Genomic DNA, 18,292 nt, shown 5'->3' on the forward strand with positions numbered 1-18,292 from the left:
TACTGGTAGTTGTAAGAGATGCTCCGGGTCAATGGCCAGGAATAACAACATGCAAAGCAGACTTAATTACATTATAGCAATGCGTTCTTTATGATGCCTTCGAGAGTGATTCCTGCTGAGCGGTAAGCATTTGAAGGCGTTTGCCTGAAGGGAGAACAGTTCAATTCCGGAGGCATATCTGGTGTAGCTGGGCTTGATCATTAGGAGAATAAACTTTGCAAATTAGAGCTGAGCTCTGCAGGGGCAGCCCAGCTAGCCAGCTCGGGGAATCTCCTCAGCAGAAAGGCAATGCCCATGAAGTTAAAGCCCAGCTGAATGGCTCCACTCTGACCACCCCATGTCGGGACATGCTGGAGATGGATTGGGCTAGAGTGCAATGTGGTCTGGCTATAGGGTGTCCTGCTGCCTGCAGAATCCAGGAGGCACAAGGACATGCCCTCGCTGCCTGTACTCAACTCAGAACTGGGGCCACAACTTGCAATGAATTATTTACTTGGTGAACTGAATCCTGTGTGTGTGAATTCTAGGGCAGCAGTGGGGGCAAAGAAACCTAATGTTTTAAGACTGAGCTTGATAAATTTAATAGAGGGGATGGTATGATGAGATTGACTACAATGGCTTATGGCCCATCCGCGACTGCTATTAGTAAATATCTCTAAAGCTGGAGTTGTGACCCTCGACGGGAGGGCTCTGAGTCACTACAGAGAATCCTTTCCCAGGTGTCTGGCTGGTGGGTCTTGCCCACATGCTCAGGGTCTAACTGATCGCCATATCTGGAGTCAGGAAGGAATTTTCTCCTAGGTCAGATTGGCAGTCTCTGGTGGTTTTTGCCTTTCTCTGCAGTGTGGGGCATGGGTCATTTGCTGGTTTGAACTTCATTAAATGGTGGATTTTCTGTAACTTGAAGTCTTTAAATCAAGATTTGAGGACTTCAGTAACTCAGCCAGAGGTTATAGGCCTATGACAGGAGTGGGCGGGCGAGGTGCTGTGGCCTGCGATGTGCGGGAGGTCAGACTAGATGATCATGATGGTCCCTTCTGGCCTTAAAGTCTATGAGTCTATGAATTTTCCCCAACCAATTTTACTCATTCAAAGTGGCAAAGGTAATTCCCACTTCCCGGGGGTGCTGCAAGGCTGAATTCATTAATTTTTGAAAGGGCTTTGCAGTTCCACAGCCCTTAAAGTATTGTCATCGTTCTTTCATTGTATCAATATTGTTGGAAATGAGGACGTTGCTTGGAAGAGGAAAAGCAGGGAAGAGCATATCCAGGCGATGTTTAGAACTAATACTTTTTAACTACTGTCGTTAGGTATTTAGCTAGTTAGAACTTGGAATGAAAGATTGCTGCAGGGGCAGACATTAGAGGGTGCCGTACATGAAAGGGAACTGTCCACTTTAAGATATTCATCTGTCTGTCATAGTGTTTCATGTGTCAAGTACACAGCCTTCCTGGAGTAGCTGTCGGCCTGATTGCATATGTGAGAGCGAATATGACATAAGTAGGAGAGAGAGATTCCTGTCTTAATGGCTCTTCAGGCATCCTGGATGACCAGCTGCTGCCATAGCATTCCAAGCCAGGGGTTTGGATTGAGTCTTGGAAGCCTGTTCCTGCTTCCTCTGAAGTCAATGGCTCAGCTCCCATTGTGCTCAGCATGGCAGGATCAAACACTCAGTGTCCATGTGGTGGGTGTTTCCAACCACCCATCATTGCAGCCGTGACCTGCCCAGTGTGAGTCAGAAGTTCTTGAATGAGTCAGTGTAAGGCAGGCAGACAGGTTACTGCGCACCGGGGCTGGGTCACTTGTGTTTCCGGGGATACGGTGATGCCAGAGGAGGATGGTGGAACCAGTTTTTCTGCTCTGGCAGTGGAACTGGGGAGGAGACAGTACAAAATGACAAGACAGGAACTGCAGAGCTACTGCTACCAACTGAAAACTTGGGAGGCCACTTGCCTTTTCCCCCGCCAGGTAAGGCCACTTTCTTCTCCTCCTTGGTGTCTTTCTGGGGATTTACAGCCTGGCTTTGTTACATGGGAACTCTGAGCAGTGGGGAAATGCGGGGTGTGATCTAGTAGCAGGTCCCACTCTGTTTGATTTCAGGCACTGAGACGCACATTTTTGCTTTGAATCCTCTTCTGCAGTACTTCTGGAGTGGGGAAATTGCTGTTCCGAAAGCAGTCCACCTGGACAAGGCTCTAGCAGGGGTGGCTGTTATCATTTGTAAATTCTTTGTGCCCACAGGAAATAAGTAAATACAAATTAACACATTTGCATAGGCTTTATGAATATGCAGCTTTGTTTTATTTGGTCTATAGGGCATTCTGGTTTGACCTTTTACTTTGGTTCATTCAGCCTCAAGGCAAAACTGCAATTTGCCAATTACATGTTTATTGTCGCTGTCTGCTCATCCACTGTATAATCCAATAGTCTGGCGATGTGACTGCAGCCTTTTAAAAAATTATTTTGCAGAAAGTGGGGTGAGCATGAGAATGAGCGCAGGCTAGAACTGGCCAAACCAGATCTGGCTTTGGAAATGGATTAGAATATCTATTGCTTTCATCTCAGCCTCCACCCACACAGTCAAATGCATTGCAATCGAGCATTAAAGCAAACAAGCCTGGCTAAATGCGTGACACTGAGATTGGATCACATTCGCCAGGGCGAGGGGGGTATGCCCTGCTCCTGGCGATCTAGCAGGACTGACTTTTCCCAAGCGAGTGGAGACTTGTGAGATGCGATATGGGTGACTCCCAGTTGTACATGCTCAGCATGGCAGCTTTTGGCCTTTCCTATTTGCTCACCAATAGCGGTTTCCATTCTCTGCTGATACAAATATGCGGCTGTATGGGAGGTTTGAGAAAGGGAGGACTCTGTGACTGGCTCGGTCTGCTCGCTGCACCCACTTCCCAGGCAACGGATATGACCGTAACTCACTCAGAGTGACGCTGTAATGCTGTAGCCCTTGGGGAGCTCCAAACAACTAGTCTCACCTTAACACTCAGAGACTCGTTGATTTTAAGGCCAGAAGGGACTGTTGTGATCACCTAGTCTGACATCCTGCATAACACGGGCCAGAGAACCTCCCCCGAGTGCTAATTCCTGCGTTAAGTCCATGACTGCTGGCTGGGCTGGAGTAGATCTTTTAAAAGGCTATCCAGACGTGATTTAAAGACTGTCAGTGATGGAGAATCTGCCACAGCCCTAGGTGAGTTGTGCCACTAGTTAATTTACGCTCATTTTTGAAACAGGAATGGTCTCATTAAGAGGGTTTCCATTAACCCAGGAAACTAACCATTCTGGAAGGTGTTAAAACATTCAGCGCTCATCCTTAACCTGCAGGTTAAAGGAAAGCAGAAAGGTGAGTGTTGGGGACCCAGAAACAGTCGTTTTAATGCTGCAAAGCTCAGATCAATCCTGAAAATCACATAGTATTGTAACTTCTCTCTCTAACCCTATCCTTGTCTGGGGATGTCTCTTTCCTAGGTGTTCTGAATCGACGTGCGAGAGCCAGGTAGCTGCTGCAGAATGTCTTCAATCTTAAAGAGTGAGCGGCTTTGCATCCGGGCAGGGAAACCACAGCAGAATTGAGTCGTGAGCATGATGTGGGATAAAAGGGTGTTGTGGAAGCTAACTCTCCCTCCATCCTACCTGCTTCAGGCCCACAGGGCCATCAATCCTCACAATCACACATCGCAAGTCACTTGTCACATTGCTAACTGCACGTAACCCTATGCGGTAGTCACTAAAGGGAGCAGCTAGGTGTCTATCTGAAATCTCATTTGGGAAGACCCACTGCCAGTTCCTCTTTCCACCCCCACAAGCTCTCCCCTTGTCCTGCTCCTGGAAATATTCCACTCTGCTCCCTGTTGCCCAAGCTTGGAACATTTCACCTACATCTCTACTCTCATGTTGGCCTCCCACTCCCTATGCTCTTCCCAACCCTCTTACCGTAGAGATTATGTGGGGACGGCGAGAGGAACGTCTTGCTCCTCTGAGAATTTGAGCACTGCAGAAGGGATCGTGTTCTGGTGCAAATGGAGGTGTTGCAGAAGGAGCTCAAGTGCTAGGCATTGACCTCTGTGGTAAATGGCTACAAGACTCAGTTCTCTGCTTGCCCTCTCCCTCCTTTGTGAATACACTAGGTGGAAAAGGGGAGGGTGTGCACAGAGAACGGGCGTGTGTGAGGTTGTTGGGATGGTGGGGTGCAGGGCTCACTTCCAGTTTATGTCTTATGGTCCTCAAAGCTCATGCTTCCGGGTTTCAGACAGCTACCGCAGGGGTCAGGAAGGGATTTTTTTTAAACCTCTTAGCGTATTCTGGAAGGGTTGTTTTTGGGTTTTTTAAATCTTCTTCCTCTGAAGCAGCAGGAAGATGGAGATGGGACATTGGTAGGGTGGGCCAAGGCTCTAAGATGGTAGCAGGCATTCTGTCTCTCAGGAGCTTGGCTGGCTGGTTCTTGCTCACATGCCCAGGGTTCTAACTGATCGCCCCACGTGTGGGCTTGGGAAGGAATTTTCCCCCGGATCAGATTGTCAGTAACTTTGGAGGATTTTCACCTTGCTCTGCAGCTTGTAGATGTGGGTCACTTGCCAGGATTATCTGCGTTTATCTCACTTAATCATTTCCCTGCCATTGCAGAGGCCTTGAGCACTGGTGCACCTCGGTCCCTCCTGTTCTCTGACTGTGGCATGCCATAGCCTCGTCTCCTGCTAGCTGTAATGCTATGGCCTCATTCTGGTTGTGGGGTTTAGTGTGAGGGTGGTGGGTCATGTTGGTGGCCTGTGCTATACTGATCAACTCGATGCATTCTTAAACACAGTCCCTCCCTCATGGAAATGAGGCCCATGTCCCCTCTTGACCTTTGCTGAGCTGGAATCACATGGAAGTCATGCACCGTGTTGTCAGTGGTGCAGGATTGGGGGTCCCTTGCGCTCCTTGTCCTTTCGCTCCTTTCTACCTTGTGCTTCGATGTGTAACACTTGGCACGCAGGCTGCGTGGGATGAGCTCCCTCTGGAGCTGGTGGGGAGTGCCAACCGACCTGTCCACTCATTCTTCTCCTCAGTGTTCGGAAGAGAAGACCAGAAGGATCAGGGAAAAGAGAAGGAGAAAGACAAGAAGGAAGAGAAGGAGAAAGACAAGAAAGAGGGAGACAAGAAAGACAAGAAAAAGAAGAAGAGGGAGAAAAAGGTGAGGAACTAGTGGAGAATTCCCACATTCCGTGTGTTGTCTGGGCATTTTGGATTCCCCATTGGAGCAGCGTGACTAAAGCTGCCATTTCAGTACCTCAGAAACATTAAGGAATAACAAATTCCAACCTCTTTTTGACTCGATTTCGGAAAGTTTTCCTCCCCCAGCATCGCCTCCAAACACAGCCGAGTGCCATTGTGTGTTGGGTTCGTGCGTGACAAAGGTTCGGCCCGCTCAGCGCTCAGGCGGGTTGCACATCCCTGGTGCTCTTTGGGCAATTGGATGCTGTGATAGTCCCGGGTGCAATTCTGTGAGCAGACTGCGTGGTCCTAAGAGTCCCTTTGGGCCTTATATGCTCTGAATCTCTGTGCGTGTTTGATTTCCCACCTCCTAGGATGGTGGCACTGTGTGTGTTACAGCTAGTACTGAGCATGAAAACCATTTCTCAGGGCAGGGAGGGGAGAGTCAGACAGGCTGTCTGATCATTGCCCCATCTCCTCCCTGCCGAGGCGCTCGCCGGGAACAGAGGAAGTGAGAGTTAACATTGTTGTAAAAGCAACAAAACAAAATGCAAGTGATCACTCTTCCTCCACCCAACCTGCCAGCAGGAGATGAGCCAGGATGCCTCTGGATAGACACTGACCCTGGCTGGGAAGCTTTGTTCCCTGTGCAGTGGTGCTATCACCAGGGTAGTCATGAACCCTTTCTTCTGTGCCCCTTAGGGAGAGGGAGAGGGAGATGAAGACGATAGCAGCAGCAGCAGCAGCTCCGACAGTGATTCTGAAGAGGTAACTAGGAACTGATCAGTGCCTGGCAGATCTACTGGGCGGGTTTTCCCCTTGCTTTAGATTAGAATGTCCTTGTCCGGCCTGGGTCTGGTCACTGCTGTGGCGGTGTAAATTCTTTCCTTTCCTCCTCACTCCTTCTGAGAGACAAGCATCTGCTGGCTCCTGCCAGTCTAGGGAAGGAGGGACAAAAATCACATGGGCGCACCGTAAGGAAGCCCTGCGGCTACCATGTTAGTGCTACAGCCGGAGTTTGCAGGTGGTTCTGGGGACTCTTCTTCTTCCCTTTCCTGGAGGTGCGGTGTGCATGGGGTGGCCACCAAAGAGCATGAGAAGAGTTCAGAGTGGGGTGACTTTGAAAATACCCCCATGGGTAAGTCAGATCTGCTATGGGAGCTGCTGAGAATCAGCTCCGAGCACAAGCCTAGAGCTTGCAAGCCCCATTCTGCCTCTGGTACCCAGTGTGAATGCTCACAACACATCTGCAATCTCGGAATCTTGTGAGCCGCTGGAAAAGAGGCTCCGCCCCTGAGGTTTTCTGACTGGCTGCCAGATCCACTTCCCCCACAATGCACCAGACAGTCTCCTGAATTGTGTAATGTTTTTGCTCTTAGAAGCCCTGGAGAATGTCATCCCCCAAAGCCTCCGGGTATAAAGGATGCCTGAATGACAGCTAGCCATGTCATGTAAACAGCTATCCACTGGTCTCAGAGGCCCATCCAACCTCTCAGGAAACCTTGTGGTCTGGGTAACCCAGCCATCAAAAGATGATGTGCCACAATCACTCTTCCCGTCATAACTGCAGTGGGCTCAGTTCTGCCATTGGACTCATCCATGCTACTCCCATCGAAGTTCTGCGTCCATGGGAACCATGTGTTTGTATCAGGGTAAAATTTGGCTAGTGGGTGATGCAAGTCCATTGGTTCTAGCTGAGGATCACTGTAGTTCCGTGTTTATCCATCCAGATGCCATGAGAGTGAGCAAGAGAGAGGGACGAGGAAACACACATCAGCTGCCCAGGCTCTGACACACCCTCTTGTTTCTCTTTGACTGATCCCCTAGGGTCACCATGGTGACAAGAAGGAAAAGGAGAAGGATAAAGAATGACTTCTGAGGCGCCCATGGAGGCCACATTTGTGTTTTCTGCCTTCGCCCAGGTGCTGGATAGAGTGAAGGAGAAGGGGATCAATCGTGAAAAGATGTACCTGGTGCTGAGGTTTTTTCATCCAAATAAAGTTGTCTGAGTACTAAAAAGACACTCTGTTTATTGACCAGTCAAACTCCCCCCTTTCCCCGCATCAGTACTGAGCTGTCACTTCCCTCCTTTTACTAATAATTACCTGGTAACATTTTCAAAGCTATGTACCAATAGTGGAGCAAATTTAATGCGGGCCATTGGAATGGGCACTGGACTGGGAGCCAGGTGATCTGTGTTCTGTCCCTGGCTCTGACCTACTGTGTCTCCTTGGTCATGTCACCTCACCTCCCTGAGCCTCTGGTTCCCCTCCCACTCTTTGTCTGCTTGTTAGCTCTTCAGGGCTGGGATTGGCTATTGCTATGTGCATGTATAGCACCTTGCACAATGGGGCCCTGATTTCAGCCAGGACCTCTACCATAATACAAATAATAATGGTGTAAGCTCCATCAGAGCTAAGCGGAGGTATCACCAATTACACCACAACTGAATTTAGCCTATGGACTTCTGCAGTGCAGACTTTCCCTGGGTTCCTATGCAGATGGCGTGGCTGTGCACTGTCCCTGAAAGGTTATGGGATGGGTGAATATTGTTATCCCCAATTTATAGCTGGATGCTCTCCTGAGACCAAGGATGGATCCAGGGATTCACCCAAGCGATCCTGCTGCCCAGTCCTGTGCTTAGTCCACTGGATTAGGCAGCCTTTGGCTTTGCATGTGTTCCCTTTCCCTCTGTTCAGTTACTGGTTCCTCCCCCTTCTGGCACTCACACAGCTCCTAAGGAAACAATCAGCATGGGCAGCTCCTTTGGAAATCCAGACCTCATGGTCTGTGATGGATCTGTCAGTCAGAGATGCCCAAACACGAGCCAGATATTTCAAAAGGGCTCAGAACATTCAGGGCTACCAGGCTGTTAAAACCAAATCTGCTTTGAAATTTGCTCTTTTATGTTAAAGTGAAAAACGGGTAAGTTTTGAATGTTTTGCTCTTTGAAAACTTAAACATGGCCTCAGCACTGAGGTGATTAACCAGGTTCTAGGGCACTCTTCAGCCCACGGTGACGCGCACAGCTGACAGCTACGCCGCCCCGCCTGACAGTGACTGATTTATTTATGGCAATCGAGCCATATTCTTATAACCACCACCCAAGGTGAGGGAGCTGCCCTTAAAAATGAGGCATCACCTCCATCTACTGGTGAAATGGGTTTCTTGCAGCTAATCTAAATGTTCCATAACCATTACCCCACATCTGTTTTATAAGGCTTCCCTGGCAAACCACATGGGTGCACCGTCTCTGAGAGACCATAAAAAACCATTAAAGATTCCAAGCAGGCTGCTGGCACTTGTTTTTTCTGTGCTCTAATTGTTTACGTTTTGAGAGTGTACCTCCACGCAGTTAGTAAATTATATATGTATGTACAGTCGTTAGTACATTACATAAATACTGTATAATTAATATGTGGTATGAAACACTGCAAAGATCTTACCTAACACACCACAGACCATTTCAAATGGGGAACGCTGCCACAGATCTCTGCTGGCTTTGTAATTTGGCAGCTGGCACGTTTAAACACCACCAGCAGCAGGAGCAGCCTGAGCTAGGCTCCTTGCCCACCCAGGCAACCCATCTGTATTAAGGCCCTGATGCTACAAAGTCTTATGCACCTGCTTAACTGACACTGCACTGACTACAGACTTGTCTACCTGGGGAAACTGACCGGAAAGCTAACCCCGAATAGCCACTGCACTTTAACTTCACAACCTACCTTACTTCCTTGTGTCGATAAGCCCCTACTTTAGGGCTGGCCAAAGCCCCTTATAGGTGATGGGCATCCAGGAGCAGCTGGGGTGTCAAATGCTCCAGATCCCCTCCTTCCCCCACCTCCATTCCCAGTACAGCCTATACTGAGGGGATTCAGTGTGGCACCATTGTGCCATCGCCTTGCCAGGCAGGGATATTTTCCACGAGGAGCCTTTCTGGTGTTGTAAAGAGGCCTTCGAGTAAGAGAACTGGGCCCTAGGTTTTAATACCGATTGCAGTTTTTAGACTGTAAAGTCTTAAGGGAAGAGATCATATTTTTGTCATGTATTTGTACAGCTGCTAGTACAATGGGGGGGGGGAAGCCTGATTCATTATCGGTGTCCATCGGCACGACTGCAATACAAATAAATAGTACTAATAATCATGAACTGAAGAAACACCATTTGTTCAAAATAAAGCGAGTGCTCTCCAAATTTGGACGATCGGTTTGCTTGTTTTACAATGAAAAGTATATTTTACATTTACTTTGCTCAGCAAAAGGGGAAAAAAGAATTTGTTGCTAAAATGGATTTCAGACAAACAAGTGTTTAAAAGCCAGGATCACTGAGGTTTTATTTAAACCAAAGAACACAACTGCAAATATTGTTTCCATGTAACATATACAGCAGGCTCTGAAACAGTCACAACAAACAGCAGAAAATAAGTTACGAAATACTGCACTAATTATAGACTTTGGTGAAAAAAATTATAGAACGGGGGCAGGGCGAAAAAAAGGGGGAGGAGCTGAATTGCTTTTTCAATGCACTGCAAGCAGTTGTGGTTTACTAAGCAAACACCAAATCGAAACTTTGTGCTTGAATTATATTTAGGCTTGGATGGATTCAATTTCTAATTGGTAAATGTCAATTTCACCATACACACACAAAGGGATGGAAAAATATTTCCACTGATGATAATCAAAAGATAGGGAGAGGCAAAGTAAATGAAATGCTGCTTGAGAATGCAGCGTTTGATTTAAGGATACTTACTGTGTATAGTTTTGATACGTGATGCTGACAATTTGTGGTTTACTGGTTATAAAAGCTTTTAATGTTCCGACCTGCAGCAGCTACTATCATTAAATGATTATTGTGCGCCCCCACCCCCACTGTCTCATCCTTTCCTAATTCTGCACAACTGTGAACGCGTAGATCACTACAAATAAAAACAAACGCTGAAAAATAAACTGATGTTAGTTGTCAATATTCTTACAAAAACGACCGCCTTCTCCCAAGCCCAGTTCGATTAACATGGAGCCCTTAATAGAAAAGACTGTTACTCAGCATTCTCTGCTTCCACTTCAGCTTTCACTTCTAACGTGCAGGACACGTGGCAGAGATTTGGCCTAAAGCCAAATATTTGATACATCAGAGCATTTTATGCTCAGCTGAGGCCTTACTCAAGGTCAATGGGCTTCTGCGGGAATACTTTCTGCGCAGCCTACAAAATTAAGGGCTTCCGTGTGCCTTTGCTTCACGCAACCATGAGGATTCCCCTTCACCACTGAGTAGCTGGTGATGGATTCTCCAGAATTACAGACCCTTTGTTCCAGAGAGTGCAGGGGGTTGTTCCTCTGATAAGTCCCTCTGGGGACAACTGGGTGGGGAGTGGGCAGCAGGTTGCGGCACAGTTCTGCACCCCCATCTCCCAGCCAGCAGTGGGTCCAGCTGCAAATTATTCTCCCTTGCCACACTGCACAACATGGGTAAGGATTTAGGAGGCAGAGTCGCCCTTCCCCAAGGGGCTGTGCAGCTTCTCCGCCCTCCCCTCCCCTTTATTCCAGCTGTGCCTAAATTCTGCCAAAATCCACGGTTACATGTGTACGAACATCACTGTTGTGGGGAAAGCAGGACCGGGCGCTTAATTTGTTTTGCTTTGACAAACCCAGCACGTTTCAAAGGCCTCTCATGCTCGGCACGCTCTATAATTTCTATGACTAAAGGCTTTTGCTGTGGCAAGCAGTGTAAGGTTTCCTGGACCAAGGCACTGTCGTGTGAGTGATGAGTTTCTCCAGGCACCATTTCTGTACATGTTGGTCTTCCTCAGGAGCTGAACCTGTCCCAAATCCCCAGCATCCCGATGGCCTTGGCTAGATCATGACACATACAGAATACTGTCCTCATTGTATTACCATTCATTATTTGCACCTCGGAGCCTCTGTTACAGACCAGGCCCCCATTGTGGTAGGTGCTGGACAGACACAGCATGTGCAGCCCAGATTATCATTGCACAAGGAAGGAGCAAAATCATTCAGTAGCTTTGCTCTCATTCACAAAAAGTCTCTACAGGTAATGACAGATTCCCTCTCCCCCCATAGTCCAAGGATTATTGTGGAAGGAGCCAGTTCCATTATTTCCATGGCCCTGGATTACTGGGGCATGACTCATGCAATTGGGTCAAATCAGAATGATTCCTTCAGTAATTTGCAAACAAGAGGGATAATATTTAAAATTAATTGACGTCCCAGTTCACCCATGCGAATAAACCCGTGCTGGACTCTGGCTGAAGCCAATGGAATTTAAACACTTGCTTAGAGTTAACGATGCACATCAGAGTTTTGCTGGATAAAGAGACTTAACTGAACTGGGGCCTGAATATGCAAAAACCAAGCAAAACGTTTTGCTCTTGCAAAACCTCACTTGCCTCGATGATTTTGTGAATGGTACCGAGTCTTGCATGTAGTTTTTTACTATCAGACTGCAGTGCGTGGATAACTCAGCTAATGCCCCGTAGGTCTCTGATCAAGAAAGGTTAGTCTTTTATTGAAACCCTCATTTAACACCCAGCTCTTATATAGTGCTTTGCAAAGAAGGTCAGTATCATGATTCCCTTTTTACAGATGGGGAAACTGAGGCAGAGAGAGGGAAGTGGCTCCCACAGCAGACCAAGGAATTGAACCCATGACTCCTGAGTCCCAGTCCTGGGCTCCATCCGCTCCACCCGCTAGGCAATACTGCCTCATTCATCAATGCACTTAATCAGGTGTTGAAGTGCCTAAGTGGTCCCCCTGGGATGCCTCAAAGTGCTCTGCTGAATCCGGACCTTATAGAGAAGGAATGTTGCAAAAAAGAATGACTCTAGCAACCGAAATGCCACATTATGTAAGGCTCCTGGGTGGGGTGTAGGAAGGAGAACAACAAGAGAAACCGGCAGAGTCATAGTTACTTAAGTCCCATCTTGTTTACATATGTTTACTCATATTTATATAACACTAGTGTTATCGCACTAGGCGCTCTTGAGGAGTGATACGTGGGATATGGTCCTCTCACCGGGCTAGGCCTCAATGCATACGCTGTCGCACCCAGGCTCAGCCAAGGAGGTTTATCTCTCTAACCAAGTTTCTCACAAAAATAGAAAACAGTCTGAACTCTGTCCTCGGCCCCAGGTTTCACAGCCACCCTTCCCAGTCCCTAGGGTCTCTGGCACGCCAGCTCCTGGCAGCTTTCCAGAGCCCCAGCTCCAGGGACTCACCACAGAAGCTAGCTCCCCCCAATGGAGTGGGAGAGAGGCTGTGTCCCCTCTACCTTCTCTGGCAGCCGATTCTAAGAGTTCTTTTCTATGTGGACTAACCCATTACAGGGAGGGAAGCCTTTGTTTTTTTGCTAAACACAGTAAAATCTCAGCCACTGCAGGTATTTGCATCCGTGAACATAAAGCACATGGTTAGTTCACCTCAGCCACCACACACACAGTCCATTATTTCCTCTCCCCTGTAATAAAAAGCTCTGCATTTTACAAGGGAGGAGAGAGAGATGCCACCGAATCTGCCAGCTCAGTGAGAAAAGACAGCTGTGGATCTCTGGATAGGATGTGGATGATGGAGTCTTCCCCAGCCACAGGACAAAACCAAGTTGGAGAGGACTGTAGCCAGACAGCCAGCCCCACCCCCCCCCCTCAGACCAGCATTGCTGGAAACACACGGGAGCCAAAACAACAGGGCACTCAACATAAATTCCAGCACAGCCTTTGAAGCTGTGAGAAGCACAGGTGTGCTGTGACAATGTGCCTCTGGGAACATATACAACGATTAGGCTCACAGCAGGCAGAGGCCCTGTGACAGACATGGCTCTTAGCCCTTACTAAAACAGCATGATGCACACACACCAACATCCTAGGTGGGAAAATATTTACCCTGATAAAAGAAGTGTCCAGTAGTCGAAACTTATTGTTTCTCCCTTGCAAGTGTGAACTACTCTTGCGAGAGCTGGCGTCACCCCGACAGACCAGCCCCAATTTAGCATAGAAAGGAGAAAGAGAATAAAGGAGTACAGAGGTATAAGTAGGGGACCTACAGCACCATGATTTTTGAGTGCTTTTCACTATCTATCTGCTGGTCAGATAAGTGACAGCCTCCCAAGGCTTCTGCAGCTAAGAGGGTCCCTAAGCCTTGTCCCTTATTCGTCTTTCCGCGGAATTGAGTGACCGATCCTGGCTTGGCACCGCTGGAATCGAGAGATGCAAGGAGGGTAAGAAGCACCCACACCTGATCTCCTATCTTTAGTGTACACATATTTTGAAATAGAGCTCTATACTTTGTTTTCTTTCTTTGGGATTGTGGCTTCAGTTTTGTAACTTGTTTGTGTGTGTAACATCTCTACATTTAAATAAGTAGGCACTAGCAATTTTTTGTAACCACATTATTAGAATCTAGTTTAATAAATTTTGGTAACCATTGTGCATAAGCCTGACTTGTTTCTCTGGTTTACTGTAAAGCAGCCAACACAATTAAAGAACCTCAGCCGTTTTGGCTAGAAAGCCTGGCCATTAGGTGAGAGTACTAAGAGCCTAGCGTTGAGTTGTGCCGCCTCCACGGGGCAAACTCTTGGGGCACCTGTCAGTCAATCCTGGCTGCCCGCTGCGAAGGAGCTCTGAGCTCTAGCAGTTAAAGTCACGGGTGTGGAGAGGCTCTTAGTGCTGCCATTGGGGCACCTGTCAGTCAGTGTTGACTGCCCGCTGCGAAGGAGCTCTGAGCTCTAGCAGTTAAAGTCACGGGTGGTTAGGACCTTGGGGCATCCGTCAGCCTAGCCCGGGCTGCCCGCCGCGAAGGGACAGTGCATCCTAGCGGTTAAAGTCACGGATGGTATAAAACGGGCATAGCTGGCACCTCACCAAACATCCCTGGCCATCGGCTAACAAGGACTGACTGCTGCAGGACCTGTGGATGGTGGAACAAATGACCTATCTAATTAAACAGAGTTTATAGGTGGGGGGATCTCCCGGGACATGGATAATTTAGGATGAGCATCTAAATTAGAGACTAACACGGCTGCTACACTGAAACCTAAATTTTGGAATGTTTATCTGAGCCACATTTCAACTCTGCAAGGGTGTCCCATGGTACCATCTTCCTAGTGCGCAGAGTGCTCCAGGAGAATTTGCTGTGTCGTTTGACTGCTTGGTGTTTAGACGGAGAGGACGCTTGTTTGATGTGTCCTCCTCTCCATAGCCTTGCAATACCAGCGCTGGGGGCTGGATACATTTTACAGCCCTTGCGATTCTAGAAGCAGGGGCAGGATTATTTCAAGGGGGAAAGGAGAGGTCAGCCTGGGAGTCCCGATCTTTGAAGGTGTGAAATACGTCAAATTAACTCAACAGCAAAAGCACCCGGCCTGGCTCCCTGCTCCAGATTTTATGCAGCTGAACAACTGCTGAGTTTGCCTCCCTCTTTCTGTACACAGACCGTCTTTGCTTGGCTGGGAGAGAGCGAGGTCATTTTGCTTTAGTGTTCCCATTACTCACACACCTCAACGGCACCACTGAAACCTGCTGCTCATCTGCCGGATTTAACTCTCATTCACTCACCGCCAGCATGCTGGCTGCTCTCCGCTTGCAGTGACCAGCCAGCGCAAGGTTCCATTCAGGGATGCTTTGGCCATACGCTGGAAACATCGAGAACTGAGGTCGGCCTAACTCTGCCCCTACATCACAGGAGCGTGAACCTTCCAGCACCTTTTCTGGCGTCCCTCTCTGCTTGATAGAACCCAGGACTAGGCCCCCAGGTGAATGGCTGTGTGGGGTGCAAGGGAGGGTCTGCCTCATGGTATTCAAATGCCGGGTGTTTGAAGATTTGGTACTATTGAGGGTCTCCCAGCTCACGGTTCATCCTTTCTTGCTTCACTGATGTCAGCTGATCCTCCTCTACTGCAAGCGTATTACTAAGCCTCAAAGCAAGCCCCCATGTGGATAAATACTTCCAGTTCCATCAGAACTGTTACAGTCACCTTGACAAAGATCAGCCCACGAGTGAGGTCTGCCAACGAAAAGGTACATTGCAGTTTGGCAAAAAGAAATATCCATTTTTTTCTGCACTCTCTAAAGCAGGGGTTTTCAACCTTTTTTCATTTGCAGACCCGTAAAGAATTTGAGTGCAGGTGCGGACCCCTTTGGAAATCTTGGATGTAGTCTGCGGACCCCCAGGGGGCTGCGGACCACAGATTGAGAAATCACTGTTCTAAAGTAACTCTTAGCAGAAGCAGCAAATGATCCATGTTATCATCAGAATTCTTTGCTCTGAGAGTCCCAACCTCTGTGTTATTACCCATTATAAACTCTGTTTAATTAGATAGGTCATTTGTTCCCTCTTGCTATGAAACACCCAACGTCTTTTTCATTGTCTGAGCTAAACAATAAGAGAAAACAGAACTCATTTCTTGTAGCTGAAGACCCTGAAATTTCTAGGCCTTTTTAGCTCCCTGAATGCCAATCATACCTTGTGGTGCTCTCCTGTCCCGCCCATAATATATCTTTTTAAGGTTTTTGCATATGGTTATAACAAGAATCCCTAACTTACGCTCTTTTTTTTTGTTAAATACCAACGATAAGATGCTCCCTAGTTTTTCTCAACTTAACTGTGCTCATTTTTGTCAACTTTTCTAGGAGAATCTGATATACTGTTGAACAAATTGTCTTTTCCCTACAGTTCTTTATTTGCTTCCTGAATTTGGTCTTTCGGAAGAATGGAGACATCTCATGACTTCTAAAGCTGAATACCACAGTTTTAAAATCCACAAAGGAACGGCGGCAGGTTTATCCCCTTTGCTGAAACATCCAGGAAGATTCGTGTTTCGTTCCAGGGGATTTGCTGGGACAAGTTTCACTACAACAAGATCCTGATGGAGTCACCTCCGTGGAAAAAAACAACCGGGTCCCTTTAAAAGGTGACTCTTTGGTGTGTTATGAAAGCAGCACGCTGGTTAGCAATCTGATGGAAGAGAGCCATGAGTCACTTATACAAGCATGATTCACCTGAAGTCTAAAGTACAGGAAGAGGAACATGCAAATAAAATGGGCAAAAAAGGAAAACCACAAAGGGAAAAGGACCAGAACCCAGGGCTGCAGAAGCTGCAGCGTGCTGCTAATGTACATCCAGGCTTCAGAAGTCTGAGGACTCTGCACTGGCCACCTCCAACATTCCTAGCCACAGACTCTGCAAGTGGGTATTTATGTTTTGAGCAGGGACAAAGAGGCAGCCTGGCTTGTCCACATTTAGGGCCTCAAGTGAGGTCTGATGTAGTTCACTGTCACTCTGGTGTGTATGTTAATACTAGAGCTGGGAGAAAGTCAAGGGCTTGGGGTTTTTTTTTCATGCCATCTCAAGCAAATCATGTCTCCAGTCTCCACCTGGAAATGTTGCTTTTCCATGAAATTTCAGTCCAGCTAATATGTTCTTCCCCTCCCACCCCTCCACTGAATCGTGCAAAAGCACAAGAAGCCACCTGCGCGTGGAATTCTGCACAGATGCAATAGTGGGGCAGCAGCATTCACAGGAACGTTTCCTTTGCACGGAGATGGGAGGCTGCGGGACAGCGTGAGCAAAACTGCAGGGCAGGACTGTGCGACACTCACACTGGTGAGCATTTCCTCACCCAGCGGGCTTGGATGAAGTCAGTGAGGCCTCTGGGGTGAGTAAGGGACCACCAACGGGAGTAAGGCTCGGGCAATCTAGCTCTTCCTGGGCCAAATTCGCCACAGTGACGTCGTTGACGTCAATAGGCTACTGCAAATTTACACCTGAGTGAACTAAGAGCCACGTTTGGTCCATTATGTATACATACCTCTGACCACACACATACATTTGGCATGTGATGGAGATGAATGGGATGCTCCACCTGATGCTGGGGACCAGGCTGCTCTTGTCAGCTCCTGGCTCATCCATCCTGCCCTGTGCATAGCTCAGCAGGAGAAAAGGCACTGGCCCTTTGTATTTAACGGCTCACCTGGTAAATGAGCTGTTCCTTGGCAATCGAAGCAGGTTGTTTTAATGGAGACATCACTCCAGACAAAGACTTGGCCATCTGTTCAGTCTCCCAGCTACACGCTCCACCCGCCCACCGTTCACAATTTCACTACACAAAGCCAAAGGCGGGTGGGGAGGGAGCCCATGTGCTAGCTGCTGACGTGTACCCTGCTGGGAATCATGAGGCCTTTGACGGCTGAGTGGGAGCCCAGCAGAAACAGCTAGCGGGGTGCGGGTTCTGTAGGGTGTGTTAGGATATAGATATTCAGGCCTGCCTGTAAAGGCCTATATTTTAAGAATGTAGGTATATGTTTATCATTTAGCTAGTAATAGAGGTATACAAGAAAGAATCTGTGTACGGGCCTTCTCTCACTGTGACAGTCTGAGGCCCTGTTCTTAGGCCAATGCCTTTGGCTAAGCAGCAGAGGCAGCCATAAGCTGGGAAGCGACCGGTCACCTCCTCACATTCCAAACTAGTCAATCTGGTGCTGTTAGGAAGGGGATCCGATCTATCACCTCCAGAGAAAGGGAAGTGCCTAGAAGATGTAAAAGGAAATTTAGGTTGATAGTTTTCTGTCTGGTAAGAACTCACTTATCAATAGACACAGCTGGGAAACCCTTATGTCTTTGTAGATGTAGTTGTGAAATCCTCATTTCTATATTGTTTTGTCATTATAGTTCCCACTTTGTTATTGTTTATTTGCATGATCTCTGTCTGATTCTGTGATTGTTTCTGTCTGCTGTATAATTAATTTTGCTGGGTGTAAACTAATTAAGGTGGTGGGATATAATTGGTTAGCTAATCATGTTAAAATATGTTAGGATTGGTTAGGTAAATTTCAGTAGAATGATTGGTTAAGGTATAGCTAAGAATATTACTATATAAATTAGGGGCAAACAGGAAGTAAATTGGGATTCGAAAATAAGGAAAAAGGAACTTGGATTTAAGCTTGCTGGAAGTTCACCCCAATAAACATCGAATTGTTTGCAAGAATGCATCCGATGAAGTGAGCTGTACCTCACAAAAGCTTATGCTCAAATAATTTTGTTAGTCTCTAAGGTGCCACAAGTACTCCTTTTCTTTTTGC

The 18,292-nt window shown here is 47.5% G+C and overlaps 1 protein-coding gene across 6 annotated transcripts; it reads left to right on the plus strand.

The window, feature by feature from the left end:
- Positions 1-830: 830 nt before the first annotated feature.
- LOC114019177 (nucleolar protein 58) lies at positions 831-7,081 on the plus strand. 6 transcript variants are annotated; one of them, XR_006292604.1, is made up of 5 exons: positions 831-1,968; positions 3,249-3,544; positions 5,064-5,188; positions 5,917-5,976; positions 7,036-7,081. XR_006292604.1 is itself a non-coding variant. In XM_037907772.2 (5 exons), exons 2-5 carry the CDS (start codon positions 3,526-3,528, stop codon positions 7,078-7,080), a joined length of 249 nt encoding a protein of 82 aa, XP_037763700.1. In that variant the 5' UTR covers positions 831-3,358; positions 3,484-3,525; the 3' UTR covers position 7,081. The 6 variants fall into 6 exon arrangements, 5 of the variants coding, with proteins under 5 accessions (XP_037763700.1, XP_043408544.1, XP_037763699.1 ...); XM_037907772.2 differs by having other exon boundaries at positions 831-3,358; positions 3,484-3,544; XM_043552609.1 differs by having other exon boundaries at positions 831-3,205; positions 3,484-3,544.
- Positions 7,082-18,292: the final 11,211 nt, after the last annotated feature.

The sequence above is a fragment of the Chelonia mydas genome, chromosome 8 (genome assembly GCF_015237465.2).
Source record: "Chelonia mydas isolate rCheMyd1 chromosome 8, rCheMyd1.pri.v2, whole genome shotgun sequence".
Taxonomy (NCBI): domain Eukaryota; kingdom Metazoa; phylum Chordata; order Testudines; family Cheloniidae; genus Chelonia; species Chelonia mydas.

What these genes read in the sequence shown, in the direction of transcription:
- LOC114019177 (XM_043552607.1), top strand. Translation starts at nt 4,880, where the DNA reads ATGGAAGTCATGCACCGTGTTGTCAGTGGTGCAGGATTGGGGGTCCCT. An exon ending in AGAAGAAGAGGGAGAAAAAG is followed by an intron (nt 5,189 to 5,916) that starts GTGAGGAACTAG and finishes CCTTAGGGAGAG; the next exon opens with GGAGAGGGAGATGAAGACGA. An exon ending in CCGACAGTGATTCTGAAGAG is followed by an intron (nt 5,977 to 7,035) that starts GTAACTAGGAAC and finishes CTGATCCCCTAG; the next exon opens with GGTCACCATGGTGACAAGAA.